Source organism: Cupressus sempervirens, chromosome 2, assembly GCF_028749045.1.
Source record: "Cupressus sempervirens isolate cs-2001-9-10 chromosome 2, ASM2874904v1, whole genome shotgun sequence".
Taxonomy (NCBI): domain Eukaryota; kingdom Viridiplantae; phylum Streptophyta; class Pinopsida; order Cupressales; family Cupressaceae; genus Cupressus; species Cupressus sempervirens.
In genome coordinates this window covers 75,605,827-75,628,378 of record NC_143119.1, presented here as the reverse complement: position 1 = coordinate 75,628,378, position 22,552 = coordinate 75,605,827, and the positions used below count along the sequence as shown (strand labels likewise).

The window sequence follows — 22,552 nt, the reverse complement described above, 5'->3', positions numbered from 1 at the left end:
TGATCAGCACGTCTACAAACCAAACTATATTGATGCAATACTGTGATGGATGATGTTATAATAGAAAAAAGCAGTAACATGATATGCTAACATATTCTATTAGAATCTTAATCTATTAGTATCCTAATAGGTAATGGTCAAGACTCAACATAATGCACATAATCCATCACTCTTTTAGGGTTAGATGTGAAATCAAAACAGGCCTAGCTCGGGAGCTTCAGTTAATTTTCACAGATCACGAGTTAGTACTTTGAATATGATTTAAATTGTGCACACTGTTAATACACAAGGCTATTTTGGTTGCAATACTACAGGTAGGTGATGTTTAAAAGAGAGAAAACACTTGCAACTAGCTTAACACTTTGGGATGGCATTTGCTAGGTGATGTTTATTTTTACAACATACACACTTGCAGGTCCCAGTCACAAAATTCATTAGCAGAACAGATAATAGGAAATGGCAAACCAAGGTGACCAAACAGTTTGTGGAGGCTTTTGCCAACTACCCACAACTAAGGCAAACAAGTGCAGAGTATTGTCATCCAAAGGAACTAAGCTTATGGGAGAATTTTCCATTCTTTGGATAGCATCATAAACCATGTCACAAGTGAAACAAAACAAGAGCTATTTGTTGTCATGGTCCAGTATTGCCTTCCTGTTCTCACGGCAACCTCCGAGCAAACCTTTTGAACTTTTGCATTCAAAAATTGAAAAAGTAGAGATTGAAATCTTATATGCCTGATGACTTACAAATTATTGTCAAGTGTTTGACCATTGCATGTGACTTCGCCCTCCTACACATCATAAGCACACTATACACAATCAGCCACAGAATTGATATGACCAGGCAATGGAAGACCTCAATAAACTAGATGGCTAATTTGTGTCCTTGCTCTCTTTCCAGTAAACTTTTTAAGGGTTTGTTTGGCCAATTAAGTAATTTTTAGTATTTTGCCTTGTTTCTTTTCAAAAGTAAAGCTCATATGAGGTTTGACAAAAAAGTTGTGGCACTAAAGGAAGAGGTTCTACAATTGTACGACTACCCAGGGCGACATGGTTGCTTCAGTGTATGTCGTACCTGCAGAGTCTCCTCGTGAATCTGTGTGCCCTCTGCGTGTCATTCCTTCTTCTACAAGCTGCTTTTTTTAGTGCATTAACTTGTTATCATTCTGATTTTTTGTGTTTTGGTTTTGGCTCATCATTTTTTAAACCTTGTGTTGGGTCTGTCCTGGGTTTTATATCATTGAAACCGGTCTCTCTCAGCTCCCAACCTGGTTCGCTCGTGCAGGATGTAGCCTTGCAAGATAATGATGGACTCGGCAAACAAAATATGGACATTGATAAGGTTAAGAAGGCGAGTGACAGTGTGTAAGTCAGGTCTGAAGAACGTGGAAAAACGGAGGGCAAATCCTCGTATAAAACTATGGAGGTTGACCAATCATGGCTTGAGTGCCCTTGCTCAGTCGCCTTTAATGGATCTTTATACAAGAAAAAGGATTGTGGAAGACCCACAGTCGATGGAGATAGATTGGGTGGAGAAGCAATCGAAAAAAGAAATGGAGATGGAGATGGTGGAGTTGGTAAGTCTCCTCCCTATGAATCTAAAACTCTCTCCCTTTCTCCTAACGAGGACATGGTAAAAGCTATTTGTAAAGAACAATCTCAGCTGAGAGATATTGCTATCTTTTTTGTTTGTGTTGATAAAATCTCTCTCCCTTCTTGTAAATTCCTTGATGATTGGATAGCTAATATTTGGGGAAGGAAATTAGGGATTCAAATAAGTTTTTGCAAAATGATTCAAAAAGGGCTCTGTGGTTTTTTTTTAAATCTCACAGTATGCAAGATAGGGTTTTGAAAAAAGGATACTAGAATTTGGGTCGTTCTCTTTTAGGGCATTTCAATGGTTTGCAAAAGGGAATGCTGAGCAAGTGGTTGCTCAATCCTCTCCCCATTGGATTGAGATTAAGAATCTTCGGCTTGAATTTTGGTTGTTCATCCCTCAAATTGTTCAACCCCTGGGTTCAATCTTGCAAGTTGAAGAATCTAAACATACCCTTCCACATATTAATGGAAGGATTTTAATTGCTCTAGCTTCGGAGATTGAATTCCCTAAGTTTATCTCGATGGCCCTAGATGAGGAACAATTCTTATGGGAAATTTCCCTCTTAGGAAACTTAGGTCCTTGTTTTCACTGCAAGAAAAATGGTCATACTAAAAAGAACTGTCCAGTTCTAAAAAATTCTTTGAACCCTAAATTTGAGTTCAAAGCTTAGGCCAAAGAAGCCGATAAAGCTAATAACTACAAGAATAGTGCTAACCCTAGAAATGAAAATGACTGCAACACTGATAAAAACAATTGTCCTAAATATGATATTGGCATTAATGATGCAGATAGATCTAACCAAGAGACAATTGACAAGGAGAAATTTTTTTGTTTGAAGAAAAATTTGAAGTGGTTCATGCCACAGGGGATGGCCCTTCCCAGCCCCTGACTAATTGTCCTTCAAAAGCCAGTAATAATGCAGTCAACTCTATTGTAGTTTTCAAGTCCCCACCCCCACCTAGGCTTAATGCTTAGCAAATTGCTCTCAATTCTATTAAAGAAAGAGCAAAGTATGTTAGGAAAGTCTCTAATGGGCCTCCTACCTTTGATGAAGCCCTCTCTAGAACCATTAAATCGATTATTGTTTAAAAAGATAATGTAGAGTCTGTGATTGAGCCTCCTTTCATTGAAGTTTCCAGTAAGTCCTCAAAAAAAGAGAGGAAGATTGTAGAGAGATAATCTCTCTCGAATGATAGTAAGAAGTCAGGGAAATATATCCCAAATTGTTTTAATAGACTTTATAATAACTCCAAACATCTGCAAGCTAAATGATGCACATCCATATCTGCAATGTAAGGGGCTTTGAAATGCCAGATAGAAAGTATATTGTGAGAAGATGGTGTAACAATATCAAACTCAAAATGTCATTTGCTTGCAAGAAATCAAGGTTGTCGGGTTTTAGGCCTACATCATTTTAGAATTCCTTTGGGATCAATCTATTGGATTTTATTCCAATCATACCAGAGGCAAGGGGGGTATTGCTTTAATGGTTAGTCCACTATGGGCAGATAAAATCTCTGTCAATGGTATCTCTCCATGTCAAAGAGCCTTATGGGTCACCTTTAAACACAATGACAGTACCATTGGTATTTGCAACATTTATGCCCCTAATGATTACAAGGATAGAGCCAAGTTGTGGGACTAGTTAATCTCAAGGCTTCCTAAAGCTCGTAGGATTTTTGTGGGAGACTTTGATATGGTGGAGGTTAAAGAGTATAAAAGAGTGGGTAATCTGCATAATTGGAAAGGGAATGAACTGTTTTTTTGGTAAAATTTTAAGAGCTTTTTTAGGATCAATGATCCTCTTGCTGGTAAGAAAAAGTCTTATAATGATATTTGGTATATGTGGTGCAATAACTGAAGGGGCCAACAAAGAATTTACTGTAGATTGGATAGGATTTATATTGAATGTCCTACCTTTTATTGTACTTCCGAACCTAGTCATGCTCATGTCAAGGTTTCCCCTGTGTCTATGTTGGATCATTATCTTATTCAATGTGTTTGCCTAGAGGACTCCAATGCTGAGAATGGTAGAGAGAGGAGAAAGGGCTCTTTCAAACTCGATATTTCATTATTGAATGATGAAGAGAGTAATGATGCTATTATGATGGTTTCTACCTTAAGTAAAATTTGTAACCAAGATAAGAAACCCAGAGAGAGATGGTCTTCTATGTTTGTTGCTTGGAGGAATATTTATTAGATGATTGGTACGAGGAAAAACTCTGATAGGGTTGAGGAACATGATCTACATAATAATTTGAACTTCATTGAAAAAGAATTGCAACTTAAAGGCTTTGATTCTCAATTGGACAATCAGCTAGTATGTATACAAGGGAATTTAAGAAGAATCCAAGAATTCAAGATCAAAGGCCAGAAGACTAGGGCTAGGATGAATTGGTTAAGGGTCCGTTTGGATCACGGATTTCAGTAGGAATTGGAATTCGAGGAAATGTGGATTTGGTATCCCCATTTGACTCCCAAAACAAGAATTTTGTCTCCCCTCAAAATACTTGTTATTTGGAATTCCTGTTTTAATTCCCATTTTAAATCTCATTTTTTCAAAATGAGGATTTCAACTAAAGTGAAATTTAATTGGGTTTGACATCCGGATGCCCATTTGGGAGCACCTATTTTTGCACATATTTTTGAAATTTAATTGAGTTGTAACTGAGAGAGTGAGGCGTTTCAAGAAATGATACCCTTTGCATCTACTTCGAGCACCCTTTGAAAGCCACTTTGTAAATATTAGCAAGTGTCGCTAGAAGAAATTAAAAAGATTATTGCAGAAATTTGTATGAATACAATTTTTTTTAATTGGGGGAAACATTTCGGCTATTGTTGCACATGCTCATATGTTTGGATTAAATAAAATAACTAGTACTGCACATATCTAAATTCTTTCGTCTTTCTTTTAACTTTTTCTTGAATTTTTATTTTGCAATGAACATCGACATTTTCGGCATGGATCCTTGAACAAATTGGAGATATGAATCGTCTTTCACTCTGTAACTTTTACATTCATTTTTTGAATCAAATAGGCTTGGAATAACAAATTCCAAATATCAAATATTTCTGGGTTTGAACCAAACGGTCCCTAAATAAATTCCAGAAACCGTAATATTGACACAAGTAGGGATGAATAACTAAGGCCAAAGGCACATCCAGCTATCCAAACCACCTTGCAATAGTAAACACAACGGAAACACAACACACTAAACAGCAACCAAAGGAGGAAGAAGAGAAAACACTTATTAATTCATCAAATAATTAGCATACATGCCCAACTGTAAGGCCTTTTGGGTTACAGCCAAATACAAAATATATTCAAGATCAAAGATACAACATCAAATTCGCAACTCCAAATACATATGCAACAAACTTTCAAAACTTTCGCATTCTGCTCCAGAACCCCTAAAAAAACTGACTAACTCTAAGCCTAAACACTCTATATATACTTGTCAAAACAGTTTACAGATCATTCTAGAACACTACATAAGAGGAAGGCCGACCCAACAATGGTCTAGACACATCCCAAGAAAAGATCTTAACATAAATGTCACGATCAAAATAAATCCCACAAGTTGGCTCACAAAAATCATGTCCAAATGTTGACACTCAGCATACATTGGGTAACTCAACACATGAACGAACACTCGGTCAACACTAGAATGAAAAAAAATGAGCAGGATAACAAGGCAACCCAGGATGCTCCTGCATCAGACAACCAAGATTGAAAGAAATGATTCTCCTGAATCATTGAGATGTCACAATCTAAGTTGAATCCAACTAAGATTGAGAAATTCATGAAGCATCTTCAATAGGCTTGTTCTTCCGCTTCACCAAATATTCATAGTAATCTTTTCCTCTTGTGCTCTTGCCAACTCTCTAACCCAATATCTGTTCAACTTCTTCAATTTGGTTCTTAGGATAATCTTCTAATACAACAATTTCATCATCTGACTCATGATACTTATACAAATCAGTAATATTGAATATAGGAGATATATCCATGTCATTAGGTAACTCAACTTCATAAGCATTCCAACTGTCAAACTTCTTCAAGATCTTACAAGGTCCAAATTTCATCTTCAGCTTACTGTATGTTCCAACAAGAAATCTTCCTTTCTTTAAATGAACCATCACCTCATCACCAATTTCAAAATCATGATGTCTTCTAGACTTATCATCATTCTCCTTATATTTATGATTACTTTGTTCCAACCTCAACTTCACTTCCTTATGCAAAGACTCCATAAAATCAGCAAATTCTTCTCTTGCAGCGCTTCTCTTTTCTTCACTAGCAACATCTCTCAAATCTGACATACCTCTAGGCTGCATTCTAGTAACAATCTCAAAAGGTGTTTTCCCTGTACTCCTATTCATAGAATTGTTATATGCAAACTCAACTTGTGCCAACACTACTTCCTAATTACTTGGCTTATCTCCAACTAAACATCTCAACAAATTACCCAAGCTTCTATTCACAACCTCTGTCTGTCCATCTGTCTGTGGACGGAATGTAGAACTAAACTTCAACTCAGTACCCATCTTCTTTCACAAAGTCTTCCAAAAATAACCAACAAACTCACTATCTCTATCAAAAATAATACTTCTTGGTAATCCATGCAATCTCACAATCTCTTTAAAGAAAAATTCAACAACATGCTCAACATCTGATGTCTTCTTATATGGTATGAAATAAGCCATCTTGCACTACAACAAATATGGAATCATACCCCTTCATTGTCTTAGGTAATCCAAGAACAAAATTCATACATATGTCACTCCAAGGTTTCTCAAGAACAGTAATAGGTGTATACAAACCAGTATTCTAATTCATTCCTTTTGCAACTTGATAGACTCCACAACTCTTTACAAATTTCTGAACATCCTTATACATTTGTGGTCAATAATACTTCTCTTTCAACAAACTCAATGTCTTATCAATTCCAAAATGTCCAGCCAATCCACCACTGTGCTTTTCCTTAATTAGATTCAACCTCATAGAACTTCTAGGAATACACAAATGAATACCTTTGAACAACATACCTTCTTGAATGAAATACTCATCATACTTACGTGATTTGTTAAATTTGGTGCTTTGCACTCTCTCCACACCTCAGAAAAATCAGGATCAACATCATACAACTATTTCATTTCATCAAAACCAAGAACTTCAACCTTCATTTCAGTCAACAAAAAACGTCTTCTACTCAATGCATCAGCAACTCTGTTAGTAACTCCACTCTTGTGCTTAATCACAAATGTAAAATTTTGCAAATACTCAACCCACTTCATATGTCTCTGATTCAATTTATGTTGACTTCCCAAGTATTGTAAAGCTTTATGATCAGTATACAACACAAACTCCTTGGGAATCAAATACTGTCTCCACTTCTTCAATGCTTGAACAATAGCATAAAATTCTTAATCATACACAGAATATTTCCTTTTAGCATCATTCAACTTCTCACTAAAAAAAGCAATAGGTTTACCTTCTTGACTCAATACAGTTCCTATTGCACTACCACTTGCATCACATTCAACTTGAAATACCTTATTGAAATCAAGCAAAGCCAATACAAGTAACTCAACAACCTTTTGTTTCAAAGTCTCAAAACTCTTATCAGCTCCATGTGTCCACTTAAATTCCTTTTTATCCCCTCTCATTGTCTCAGTCATAGCATTATAAACAAAGCTGAAAATTTTTATGAACTTTCTGTAGAAACTAGCCAAACCATGAAATGATCTTACCTCACCCACATTTGCAGGTGTAGGCCATTCCAAAATTGCTTTTACCTTCTCAGGATCCATCTTTAATCCATCAGCTGAAATCACAAATCCCAAGTACACAATCTCCTCTTGCATAAAAGAACACTTTTTTAGATTAATCAACAACTTTTCTTCTTTCAACCTCTGCAATATTTGTCTAATATGCTAAAGATGTTCTTCCTTAGTCTTACTAAATATCAAAATATCATCTAAATAAACAATCACAAACTTACCCAAGAATCTTTTCAGAACTTCATTCATCAACCTCATGAAGGTACTAGGTGCATTAGTCAAACCAAAAGGCATAACCAACCATTCATACAAACCATCTTTTGTCTTGAAAGCAGTCTTCCATTCATCACCTTCTCTGATTCTAATCTGATGATAGCCACTCTTCAAATCAATCTTGGTAAAATACTTTGCTCCACTCAAACAATCCATTATGTCATCCATCCTCGGCATAAGAAACCTATATTTCACTATAATCTTGTTAATAGCTCTGGAATCAGTATGCATTATCCATTCTCCATTCTTTTTAGGTGCTAATACAACAAGTACAGCACATGGACTCAAACTTTCTTTGATCAAACCTTTCTGCAACAACTCATGCACTTGTCTGTTAAGTTCTTCATTTTCTGTAGATGTCAATCTATATGGTGCTTTGTTTGGCAAACTAGCTCCAAGAATCAAATCCATACAATGATTTATACTTTTTACTGGAGGCAAACCATCAAATATATCCTCTGCAACAATCTCTTTATACTCATTCAACAATTCTGCAATTTCTTCTAGTACTTAATCAATACTACCAGCTGTCATTTGATCACCACTGACTGGCACTCGTTTAAAACTGTTTTCTGGCACTTGGTTTCTATTGACACAACTCGATTTCTTTGGAATTATAGCAAAACAAACTTGATTCTTTTTCATTTCCTTTACAAATTGTTTCCCATTAACCATACAAATCTTTACAGTAGTACAATTAACCTCATCTGGACTTTCAATTAAAGGTAGCAATATTTGTTTCTTCCCATTCACCCAAAGAGTATATTGATTCAATCTTCCATCATGCATAGCATATCTATCATATTGCGAAGGTCTACACAACAGAATATGACAACGATACATAGGCATAATATCACAAAAAACTTCATCAAAGTAATGTCCAATCTTGAACTTCATAAGGCATTGCTCACTTACCAATATCTTACGCTCATCTTTGATCCATAAAACATGATAGGGTTTAGGATGCTTTAGCCTCTGCAATTGCAACTTTGTAACCAGCTCTTCTGATGCCAAATTTGTAGAACTTCCATTGTCAATAATCACTTTGCAGCATTTTCCAGCCATCTTACATCTTGTCTTCAAAAGACTTCTCCTTAAAACAGGTTCCTAATCACTTCCCTTATTACATAAGGTTCTTCTCACCATCAGATTTTCTCCAACCTCAGATCCACTTGGTGAACCCTCATCATCTCCTTGAATCACAGCATTTCTGTTACCTTGCCCACTTTCAGAGAATCTACATTCAAAAGATCTATGTCCCTCTTTACCACATCTGAAACAAGTACCATGAAATCCACCTCTAGAATAAGAATTACCTATTCCTTAGCAAGAATTAGTACCTCCTCGAGAAGAATTATCACTTTTCCGTTCGGTCTTGCCTTTGTCATCATTCTTCCACTCAAAATTTGCCTTTATCTTGTACAAAATTCTCAGATCTACCACCTTCACCATAAGATCTACCTTTGCCTCTCTGGAATCTACCACCTCTACCTCTTTGTCTTTGTTCATGCTTCTTTGTCAAGATTTCCTTAGCCTTCAAAGCATATTGGTATGCTTCTTCCACACTTTCCAACTTCACAAAACTTATTTCATCTTGTATTCTAGATCTCAATTCATTTATGTACCTTGCAATTTTCTCAACATCATCATCCACATGTCCAGATCTGATGTCCAATCTATAGAATTTCTTAGTATACTCTTTCACTGTCATGTCCTTTTGTCTCAAATTTTGCATCTTTCTCAACAAGCTAACTTGGTAACCAATAGGAAGGAATTTGTTCTTTACCTTGTTCACCATCTTCGATCAAGTTCTGATCTTCTCCTTTCCTCTCCTTTGTCTATCAATTTGCAAATGCTCCTACCACAGTGAAGCATGACCTTTCAGCCTAGTAACTGCAACCTTCACCTTCTTATTATCAAGAGCGCTTTCATACTCAAAGAACTTCTCCATATCTGAGATCCAATCCAACACAGCATTGGTATCCAACTTTCCATCATAAGGAACAACTTCTACAGCATCCTTCGAATTTTCCCTAGACAACACTCTCAACAACCTTGCTTCATCTTGGTCTTCTTCAGGTTCTGGATTAGGGTTTGGTGCTATTGCTTCATCATCACTCACATCATCTAGATGCGCTCCTCTCCTCTAGACTATCTCCACAGCATCTAATCTAGCTACAATTTGTCTCAATGTATCTAATATTGCATTATCAGCATTTCATCTACCTCGAACCATCTTTACAAATCAGGTTCCTGGAAGATCATAACCTTCTGCAAGTTATAGGTCAAAATTTGCAACCCTACAACCCAATTCACTCAGAGTTTTACACGATCCAATCAACACAAGGACGAACCAGGCTATGATACCACTTGACACAGGGAGGGATGAATAACTAAGGCCAAAGGCACATCCAACTATCCAAACCACCTTGCAATAGTTAACACAGCGGAAACACAACACACTGAACAACAACCAAAGTAGGAAGAATAGAAAACATTTATTAATTCATCAAATAATCAGCATACATGCCCAGCTGTAAGGCCTTCTGGGTTACGGCCAGATACAAAATATATTCAAGATCAAAGATCCAACATCAAATTCACAGCTCCAGATACATATGCAACAAACTTTCAAAATTTTCACCGTTTTGCTCCAGAATCCCTCAAAAAAATTACCTAACTCTAAGCCTGCACACTCCATATATACTTGCCAAAACGGCTTACAGATCATTCTAGAACATTACATAAGAGGAAGGTTGACCCAACAACGGTTTGGACACATCCCAAGAAAAGATTTTAAAATAAATGTCGCAATCAAAATAAATCCCACAAGTCAGCTCGCAGAAATCATGTCCAAATGCTGACACTTGGCATAAACAGGAAAACTCAACACGTGAAGGGTCACTCGGCATACACTAGGTAACTTGGCACATGAAGAGTCATTCGGCACACACTAAGTAACTCAGCACATAAACACTCGGTCAACACTAGATTGCTATAGTAACTCAACAACTACTAGAGCTACAGTAACTTGACATCCACTAGAGCTTCAGTAACTTGGCATCAACATGCAGAATGAACAAAAATGAGTAGGATAACAAGGCAACTTAGGATGCTCCTGCATCAAATATGGATTTCAAGTTCCAAAATCTCAAATCAAGGATTTTAGATTCCTATTCCTAAATCATATTCTAGCAACCAAACGGGCCCTAAGGGAAGGAGGTAAAGGTACTAAATATTTTTTTAACATCATTAGAGCCAAACAAAAAAGGGAGAGAATTGGGGGAACCCAAATTGATGGAGAGTTTTCCGATGATCCCAACAGCATTAAAGAAGCTTTCTTTGATTTCTATAAAGTCCTCTTTACTTCAGAATATAATAAGAATAACAGAACAGCTTTGGATGAATGCCTAAAACTCATTCCTAAGAGAATTTCACCAATAGATGCTATGAGGTTGGACACCCCCATAAATTTGGAAGAGATTGAATGTGCCAGTAACTCTGTAGCCAATGATAAGTCCCCAAGACCCAATGGATTCCCAGCTAAATTCTATATAATTAACAGGGATCGGATAGGCTCTGAACTTTTGGAATTGTATGAGGATGTTTTTGAGCAAGACTACTTAGGATCTAAGATCAACTAAGGGATTATCAAGCTCCTTCCTAAAGAAGGAGATAAGACTCAAGTAAGGAACTACAGGCCTATTACTTTGTTAAATCTATCTTATAAGATCATTGCCAAGGTTCTTACTAGGAGGATAGGAAGCCTACTAAATGACTTTATTTCTCCCACCCAAACTGGTTTCATCAAGGGGATATTCATAATGGAGAACCTTATTACTAGCTGGGAAGCAATGCATTTGGCTAAAAGTGAAGATCAAAATGTAGTTATGGTGCTACTAGATTTTGAGAAAGCCTATGATAGAATTGAATAGCTGTTTGTGTTGGGTATGCTTCAAGCTTTTGGATTCCCCCCATACTTTTGTAAATGGATTAATTTCCTACTTCAAGATTCCTCTACTATCATTGACATTAATGGTGACCTTTTAGATAGTATTCAACTCCAAAGGTCTGTTAGACAAGGTTATCCCATTGCCCCTGCCTTGTTTGTCATTACAGCAGATGCTCTTTATTACATTCTCAGAACTCCTCACTTAGGTCCTCAAGTCAAGGGTATTACTCTACCCAATCACAAGACTCTTCTTAATGCCCAATTTGCAGATGGCACTACTCTATTCATTAAACTGGAGAAAGAGAATTTTGATAACATGTATCTAAGTCACAAGGTTCGAGTTCGACGGTGTGAAGTTCGGATGAAGTTCGACAATCAAATTTTTTTTGAAAAATTCGACACTAAATTTGTCCAATGTAATTTTTTTTAATATATAAGTATATATTATTTTTATTATTGACATGTTTAATTATAAGTATATACTATTTATTATCATATAATATAAAACAATATTAACATGTTCTAATAATTGATAAATAATATAAAATAATATAAGTATTGACATGTTTAATTATAAGTATATACTATTTATTATCATATAATATAAAACAATATTAGCATGTTCTAATATTTGATAAATAATATAAAATTAATAATCGTAATAAATTAATAATAGAAATTATAAACTAAACCTAAGATTAAATAATCTTAAAACATTAACCATACTATAATAAAAATTTAAAACTATTAAATAAAGTCTAAACCTAAAATTAAATAATATGAAAACATTAAAAATCATATTCATGCCCCAAACTACTGACGGAGAGGAGGAATCGAATTGGAGCTTTTTGCAGACGTCGTTTGCGGGGTATGAAGATTGTGTTGCAGATGTCATTTACGAAATATGAAGATTGTGCTGCAAACGTCATTCAAGAGATGCTGAAAGTAGATGGGAAAGCAGAGAACCCACGACCTAACCTGTTACGCGGACTCCCCTGTGACTATACACTTCGTCTGTATATGGACTTCCCATCACTCACGGTTTTGTTAATAGCGACCTACAACCTGCACTTATTGTTTCAGAACGACAAATTTTAGACGAATTTATATGAATTTTAAAATATTTTTTCAGGTTCGCCAAATTCCGAACCCGGAGCCAGAAATTCGGCGAACCTTGTGACACAAACATGTATAATAGGCTCCAGTGCTTTTGTCTGGTTTCTGGATCCAAGGTTTTTACTCACAACTCCTCTATTATTGGTTGGCATCTTGAACCCCCTGATTCTATTGTGAGTAATGGATGGCAGTGGATGGGCCCTAACTCTATTGTCAAATACTTGGAGATTCCATTCTCTATTGACCCTTCTCTTAAGGAAATGTGATCTTGGCTTTTTTCCAAGATAGAAAAGAAGTACTTGAAGTGGCAGACCAATCTTCTATCCATGGCTGGTAGGATTCAAGTTGTGCAAAAGGTTCTCTCAGCTCATCATATTTATTTCTCTTCTACCTAGCTATTTGCTAATTATCAATCTAATAGCCTGGAGAGGATCATGAGAGATTTCCTATGTTCTGATGGTTTGGGGAATAAAAAGAGACACAGTGTTAAGTGGGAATGGTGCTGTCTCCACAAGGGACTAGGGGGGCTGGGTATTAAAGATTTGAATGCCCATGGCATTGCCTTGGCCTCCAAATGGATCATTCAATCTTTTTCAGGTGAAGAACCTTGGAAGGTCTTGATTAGGAACAATATTTTTAAATCTGTCATTAAGAAAGGTAAGAATTGGAACAATATCTCTCTCGATGATATGATCTTTGGTAACTTCCAGTTATCTAATTTTGGCTCTAAAGTTTTTCAGTCTTTATGGAAGGCATGGTCTAGTGTTAGGGACTTTATCAATCCTAGGAGAGCTGTTGGTGGCTCTCCTACATACTCGGTCATATATAGAGCCCTATTGTGGGGATTGGAGGCTAATGGGAAGCCCTTAGCCCTTACTCAGAGTTGCTCTGCAAAAAGTTGGCATAAACTTGGCATTTCTAAGGTGCAAGATATTTTGATTGATAACCGGTTAGAGACTTGGGAGGAAATTGCTGCTACGTTGAACATCCCTAGCAGTGGGCAAATACTTTCCTGGACATATTATTAATATTAATCAATTTTTGCAGAAAATTAAATGGAATGATTATTCAGGCTTTGATAAAATCTCTAACAAACAGATTTATGGTATGTTGAAAAGTGATTGTTCTACCTTTGATAGAGTGAACCATGGTTGGGGGTTGGGTTGGTCTATTTCTAAATGGCATTTTATCTTTGACTTTTCTGGCACTCTCCTTGTCAGCCAAAAAAATCTCGTTTTAGATGGCTGATTTTGCTTTAAAAACTTGCTGTTGGTTTTTACATTCCTAATGACGAGAATAGTATCATTCTGTGTGAAGTCTGTTCTGTTCCTGAAACTTATGAGCATCTTTTTTTTCTTAATTGTTGTTACGCCCGTGGTATTTGGTCTATTTTCTTTGGCTCCCCTATTATTTGGAATACTGATCCCGGGTTATCCTTGAGTGAAATCCTTGCTGGCTTTGAAGAATCATTTGATTTAAAAACCAACGTTTTTTGGTCTGTATTGACTTGTAAGATCTTGTGGCTCCTTTGGAAGGACAGAAATAGGTAGATTTTTCAAAGGCGAAGAAGGCAGCTTACTGAATTGCTACAGCATTGGAGATATCCAGAGACAGATTTATGGTGCTAATGAGGGAAGGCCAGCTGCTGATCCACAAGAAGGATGTAATATCTTGCCCATACTTCTCAGTTCATAAGGACATGCGTAATCAGAGGGAACTTGATAATTTGAATAAGTTTATAAAGAATATCAAGTTGATGACATGACTGCTGATGACAGGGACAATGCAAGTGTGCTTCCAAAAATATAGTCTCATAGTGGTTAAAATGTATTGATGTGGCACTTTGACACTCAATTTTTTAAATGTACATGTTTATATATAGATGGGTCAGATCTTGCAACCATCTTGTGCTGGGTTGCTTGTTGTTCCTAGATGTTAAGAGGTGTCATAATCTCACTTGTTATTATATGAAATGGAACGTATGAGATCTAATTAGTCTTAAGGCGTAGACCTATTTCAGTCATGATCTATAATGTTGTAAGGCTCTTCTGATGTATAACTGGTTCTTGAAAATTTTCAATATCAAAGTAAAGCTCATTTATAATGCTTTTGGATGAGATTGTGTGTGTTTTCTTATCATCAACATTTCAGATCATACTCAATGATCTTTTGGCATCCTGATGTTGGATCATTGAGTACGATCAGAAACATTGATGATAAAAAAAATACACACAATCTCATCCAAAAGCATAATATATAAGACTATGGATTGTGGAAATCTATTATTGTTAAAGTAAATGTCCGTCAGTTATAATCAAAGTGTCGACTACTAATAAGAAATATTGCTGCGTTCCAATTTTTTTCACTAGGGTCAGACTACAAATTATGAGTTCAAAATACCAAGGAATCTCGCCTTGAAGAGACAGTGATCCAGATTCTGCTGAATTGGGTTGAATGCTTCACGAACTTGTCTCCTTGCTGGAGCATAATCCATATTCTTCTGAGCAAGTTTGTTCATCTCCTCATCTACACCTTCTATGAGCTTAGACCCATGGATCCTATGCACTGCTGAAATCACAGTCCTGCTATTGAACTTCACAGCAGAAACACTATACCTTCTCACTCCTTTCTTTAGTGGGTATTTACTGCTCCATCCTAGGTCATCGCTCGCGATGCCCAAACCAACCAGAGATCCATGTGAGATAACCCGGGATGACAGTAACGCTTCCATCCAGATACTCTGAAACTGTGATCTTGCAGACCAGAGCTTATCAAAAAACAGTGGACAAGTCAATGTGATGCAAACCCAGCATCCCCAAATCCACGTTAAGCATAGATTTAAAAATGAAATTTTCAAATATGGGGAATCTCCACCCAAAAAGGATTTGAGATTTAATATATAGAACTCTCCAACCTGTTCAATAAAAGGGTACGAACAAAATAAAACCCAAATACCAACCTGCATTTCCCATCATTCGAGTATAGGGTAGTTTGACTGAGGTTTGACTTTGCCGATGAGTCTCTTCAATCATCATTGTATACCAACACCACAATTGGAATTACAGACAGTTCTTTTTGCTGACCTGTCGCGGAGTACCATCGCTCTCTGCTTTGAGCACGTGGGAAAGCCTTCCTTAGTATATCTCCCTTGCGGACCGAAATTTGATGGCCTTAATTTAATGGTAGCTTTTTAGATTTTTTATATTTAATTTTGTAATGAAATTATTAATTAGATATTTTAGTTTGACATTTTGATTTATTTATAAATCATAAAAAACTAATATAGATAAAATGATATTTTATTTAATATAGAAAATATAAATATATGTTATTTTTAATATAAATGATAAATATAAATTTATTTTTAATATTTTTAAATGATAAAATATGAATGTTTCTTAATTTTAAAATGTTCAAATACTACTGCTTGCATCAAAAGGAGGTGCAATGGTTGTGTCAACAATAATATACACTCTATGATTTATTGTAGAATGAAAATAGTAAAAGTGAATTCTAAATCTTAGTAGGGAAGCTTGGATATGTTCTTTTTGAAATGAACATTTCGAAGGTTGAATTTGTGCATTTCCTCCAATCATCACCTTCCATAAGATGACATCTCTTTAGAGCATTATGTCAAGTGGTACACATGCCTTGTAATGTATAACATGTTGTCAAAACCTGCTATGCATTAAAAGAAAAATGGTTTAGTCCTTAAAACACTTGTTCTCAACTACATTGCCAACTAGTCCAACCTTTGCAACATAACAAAAATTCATGACTGAGATTGTGAAAGAGGGTGATATAGGAGCACAAGAAACATGCCACATGCTCCAAAATTTTCTCTCATTGTTTGTGGCCATTGTTTCACATATATAAATGTTGGAAGAAAAGTGTTCCACCGAATAACAAGGATGACAAACAAGAGCCAGATGCATACCAATTGCTTACACGCATATATGGAGAGACCACCAAAGCTTAAGGAAATAACATTACTTGACTTTGCAAGATCTTTCTCCTATTTTACAAACCATAAGCACTACAGATAGAAAGAGAGAGGGGTGAATGTCATTCTCAATGTTTACCCAAAGTTTTGCGCCACCATGAATGAGTTCTTAGACCACTTTGAAATAATTTTGTTGTAATAAACTACACTTATACAAAAAAATCTACCATATAGAAAATGACATAGGACTTATAGAAGATTCAATAATTACAAATTGGAAGCAAACTAATGTAGTCAAATATAGGAGCAAAGTAACTATTAAAAATAAATAGTTGACTACGTATCAAGTTTTTCATCACCGATTGCATTGTCTTCTTAGCTACGGGTATTGGTCACCATACTTATTGCAACTTGACAATTTAATAGTCTCAACAATATTTTATTATGTAGCTTAACCAAATCATTGGTAGAAAACAAATGTATCAAGTTGTCAAATTCCTTCTTCTCACTTGATTTAACATATTTATTTGTGCAAATCATCAAGAGTTGCTAGTCTTCCTTATTTGGCTCTGCATTTCATATATTATGTAATATTTGATGAAACTATGTTTATGTTGTATTTTCACTATGTTGTCAAAATATTGTTTGTAAGGTGATCGTTGTTGTGAATTGCTTGCATAATGCCTTAACATGTGTTGATGTGTGTGTGTACAGGCTTGTCCATCATAAGCAACAAGAGTGTGAGGTTGCCTATAACCAAGATTATGGAGACACCACCACTGCATAGGTGTTGATTTTGTGAAAACACTTGACACAAACCACTATTTATTTTTAATAGAAACTTTGGTCATATGAAGCTCATTTTATCAATAAGAATGTATCTGATTAGTTTCTTTTGGAATGTTGTGTTGCATTTCTTTAATAGCAATCCTAAGTATTGAATGAATTATTGTTGCACGTATGTGTAATGCAACTACCCCTATGGGAGCTAGTGTGAAAAGATAATTTTTTTGCTGTAGTAAACTACTATCAAGTGTATTTTTTATGCATTTTATTAAGTAGAATTTTCCAATGTCAATTGTTCCTTGAATGATCATGTAAATTGATTTACTGGAATGGTATTTGTTATGATTTATTATTACTTTGAGCATTGACTCTTTGTAGTGTCTGCCCCTAAGTCGCATTTCAATTATCATTGCCAAACTCTTTTAGGCCAGTTTTATACTTGATGTTTAGTAGCATTACTTTCAGATTTTCATATATTGTTTCAGATTTAGTTGATTATGTGATGAGATTACTTGGTATTCTATATTTCGTGTATGTATGATGATTATTCAATGTTTTCAGTTATCAATGATGATTAGTTAGATGGTTAATTATCACATGTATTTTCTTATGGATACTTACTCCATACTGCATGTGTATGGTGTGCGTGTTTGTTTTCCTTATGTATGGTGTTTCTGATGTGGTTAAGGAAGGGAGTCGTAGTCACCTGCTAGTTAGGATCTACACAATGCACCACTTCCTGTCATTGCTTGTTTAGCTTAGAATATTATGTCTGTAAATGCGTGGATTTATGCAAGTTGCAGGTACCAGGTATCGACTTCCCTGAATTGCCAGGATGAGCGTACCCTATCACATTATCTCAATGGTAAGAGAGGGGAGATAAATCTTAAGTCCAAATCCTAAACCCTTTAGCCATTTGTCCTAATTGATAAATAGGACAAGTATCCAAGTTGAGTACCCTCTGAATACATCGAATGACATTAATTCGTGATTATAACCCTTTAGTTGATTTTGTATGTGTTCTTCTATGGTGGGTTTTCATATGTTGCTTTATGAGTCCTTGGTGTGTTTTCTATTAATTAAGTTTAATTAAAAGATTAATTAATGATTTAATTTAATGAAAGATTAATATGATATCTTTAATATTTAATTAATTGAGAAATTAAATAAATAAATAAAATTAAAATTTGGAGATAAAAGTTTAAGGATAGATTTAGAACATGATAATATTTATTTAATTTAATAATAATATATATTTAGAGTTCATTTTTAAATAAATGCTAAATATTATTATTAATTGAATTAATAAATATTTTATCAATTAAAATTTCTAAAATAAATTAAAAGTAAAAAAATATTAAACTATTAAAAGATTTTAGATTGCATGATGCGAGCATGAGTTGGAAATAAAAGAAATTAATTAAAAAGATAAAATAAGAGAAAACAATAATGTTATTTTAATTTCATAAAGTGCACATGAGATTAAAGTAATAAATTAATTAAAAATAGAAGTCAAGTGGAGAATTAAATAAAGTTATTTAATAATTCATTTAACGTGCATTAAAAAGATAAAGCAAAGATTAAGGAAAGTTAATTTGGAGTTTGAGTCCGGTGAGCAAGGAGTCCTCTCGGGTGAACGCACAATCAGTGCCCCGATTTGAGGAGAAAACTCCTTATCACAACTTTGAAGTTTATTTTTGAGGGACCGCAAATTTTGGAGACACGAATTTTGGGAGACAAATTTTGGAAGTGAATTTCTGAAGGAGAATTCTAGAAAATATTTATAAAGAAAATTTATTGAAGGGGAGCAAATTCTCTCATAGGTTTTCGAGGATTTCGTATTAGCATCAGGATCAGGTAGGGCCTTATGTTTTAATCGTTGATTATTTACGCAATTTCTCTATTTCCTGTCTTCTTTGTGTCTGTGGATTGTAGACAAGAATTCTCTATGATGAATGTTTAAACATTTCAATATTGGAATTTATCATATGCTTGTCAATTTAACTTCTGTATACATAGGATTTAAATGGGAAGGGTTGAATCTAAGACTAAAATTCTAAATTAAGAATTTGGATGGTTGATAGTATTTTCTCTATTAGAATAAAGACGGAGACAATTTCAAAATAAAATTATATTTATTTATTTGAGGAAAAGATTTGCATTATAAATTTTACATATATATATAAACACTCATAAATTAATAGAAACAAATATATATTTTTAAAACAATTAAACCTATGCATGTAATGGGGGTGAGGAAATTGATTAATAAACAAAATTATATTATTGAGGAGGCAAATTTTATATAAGTTAAAAGTTATATATATATATATATATATATATATATATATATATATATATATATATATATATATATATATATATATATATAAAATTAATGGGAGGGGTAGGAAACCCCACACCCCCCCCCCCCCGTACCTACCTGTCGACAACTTTGTTGTCACTGTCCGCAGAGTACTGCGGCAACGACAGTATAGAGTACTGCTCGTGGCTGCAAGCCTTTGCGACAGTCATAGACTTACAACCTGCTTCGATTTTAAATCGCAAGCAGTGTTTTTTTATAAATGAATTTGTTATTATATTTAATATTAATTAAATTTAGTTTATAAAATTTTTAATTAATTAAATTTTTAGTTTAGTTTAAATATAATTTAATTAACAATTTTATACAAATCTTAATTATTATTATTATTTTATAATTTTTAAAAGAAAATATTAATATTAAAATTTATCAAATTTATTAACAATTATGGATATAAGTTAATAAAGGGGTTTGTTAATAAGATTATTAAATTTAATGTTTTTAAATATAGATAATTTTTTTTAATTAATAAAATATTTGATAATTTTATTAATTATTAATAACTGGTCATTGTTGAGATATTTATATAAGCATTTAGTTTGATATTCATTAATTAAATTAATTAAACATTTGATTAATTAAATTTAATTATAATGAATAAAGTTAAACAAAAATTGTAGTTTTTTTTATATTGCATACATCGGAATTACTCGCTTATCTTAATAAGTTAAATGAATAACTTGTCCTTAGATCATTTTTTAAAGGAAATTGACTTAAATCAAATGGGGGTAATTTTGCTTACTCTTCAAATATTAAATTGGGTTAAATATGGGGTAAACTCAGAATTGTTCATCTGCTTAGAACATGTATTAAAACGAAAACCGAGACCCTATATTTAGCTCAATGTCATGTTTCAGACAATCCAACTATTATTCTACTTTGTTTTCTGTGTGATGTCTGTGTTTTGGGGTTGATTAGATGTTGACTAGTTTAGGTTGTTACTAGAGGCTCGGGGGATTATGTGATTGTGATGATATGATGTTTTGGCCTCAATCTTTCTAAACCCAACCATGGTGATGTGTTGATATGCTCTATGATGGATGTTTTCACTGGTTGTTATTGATGTCCAGTTTCCTTGTGTGAAGTTGAGGTGTATGTTTATGAGATACTTGACTTTACCATTTTTGAGTCATCAACTAGTTATATTTGATTTTCCTTCTAGTCGCTTTGAGAGGACTAAGGTGTTTTATTTGTTCTTGATGATGTCATGTTGTGACATGTTTTGACTTGACCATTTTGGAGTCTTCGATTAGTATTATTTTGGGATGTTTTATGGTTGCTTGTTGAGAACCATTGGATATTGTGATTGATCATTGATGCCTTCAATTGTTGATAGAGAACTGTTGTGATTATTATGATTATCATTTGATGTTTTTCAGTTGCTCGTGGAGAACTAATGTGATTATTGTGGATTATATTTATGATGCTTTCAGTCGCTAGTATAGGACTAAGGTGATTTTATTATGATTCTTTGATTTGTGATTTCATGAGCCTAGGGTAGGTTATCTATGTGTAGTGTTGGGAAGTGGCTTGCAATGGGGGTCGGGGCCCTAAGAGGCTGCCTGGAGAAACCCATTGTAAGTTATTTTAATAAGTGAAAACATCTCACCTAAATATTGACTTAAATGAACCTAATAAGATAATTGTATGTTCTCTCCCATGCCTTGAGTGCTAGTACAGACTAGGATGGGGTAGAGAGAATGCTTGGTTACAACCTTGCATTCCGTAGTATGCCTCATCAATATGAGAGGATACTAGTGGTCGCAGGATCACAGGGGACCTGGGATTCCTAAGGGATTGCTTGGGTAACTTCCGACATGAATTGTGCAATGACACTTTCCTGCTTGCATGGTAGGTTTCCTACGTGTCTTTGTGGTGCCTCTGGGTCTAGATGTCTATCTATGTTGGAACCTTTGAGTTAGTATACTTTTAGGATTTCCCTAACTTAGAGAGTACTTGTGCTATGTGATTTGCTATCCTATTTGGGACTTGAGACTATCTCCTTAGTGCGGTGGGAGTGGACCATTTAGATTCCACGCGGTCGGGTGGTAGTGCTTTTTGCTCTTACCATTGAGATCCATCCATGGTCACCGTGGCTAGAGTTTTCTTGGTTGGCATTTACCTTCATTTTGTTCATGGATTATTATGATGGATGGTTAGATTTTATGATGGATGTTTTATCGTAATGAATGTATGGATTTATCATGTATGTTATTAGTTTCATTTATTCTATTGTACTTTGTATCATGGATTTGAGTGATGTATTTCTATTTTTACATATGTATATTCTTTTAAGCCTTTCATACCTTGTGACATGTACAATGGATGAATGAGCTTTCCGAATTAATTTGCCAAGAGGCATTCGGAACAAATGTATATTAAATGGACATTGGACTTTTCATTATTCTTTTATGTGGATATGGTACTTGTTAGACTTAAGATTAGATTAAATTTAAATGTGACTCAACTTCTTTGGATCCTTAAGGAATGTAACCTATTATGTATGTTTGTTGATGATTACATGTTATTGCTTCCGCTACTATGTGTTTGATGTGTATGTTATACTTTCTTACTTCAAACAAAAAAAATGTTTAGCAAACTTAGTAAAACTTTAGGTTAATTCTTTTGGATCCCTTGGTGGGGCATTACACTCTTACTCAATTTCATGTAAGTGTTGGAGTACCATATTTTGATCCCATTTGTGGTTTGTATC

At 34.6% G+C, this 22,552-nt stretch overlaps 1 protein-coding gene across 1 annotated transcript in view; it reads right to left on the bottom strand.

Annotated features, from left to right (window-relative positions):
• Positions 1-15,821, bottom strand: part of LOC149571116 (caffeoylshikimate esterase-like) — a 57,696-nt gene extending 41,875 nt beyond the window's left edge. Inside the window, exons 1-2 of the mRNA XM_089812676.1 lie at positions 15,687-15,821; positions 15,141-15,494 (exon numbers count right to left, since the gene is read on the bottom strand). Coding sequence (XP_089668802.1) covers positions 15,141-15,494; positions 15,687-15,692 — 360 coding nt within the window. The 5' untranslated portion in view covers positions 15,693-15,821. The remainder of the gene's footprint in view (positions 1-15,140; positions 15,495-15,686) is intronic.
• Positions 15,822-22,552: the final 6,731 nt, after the last annotated feature.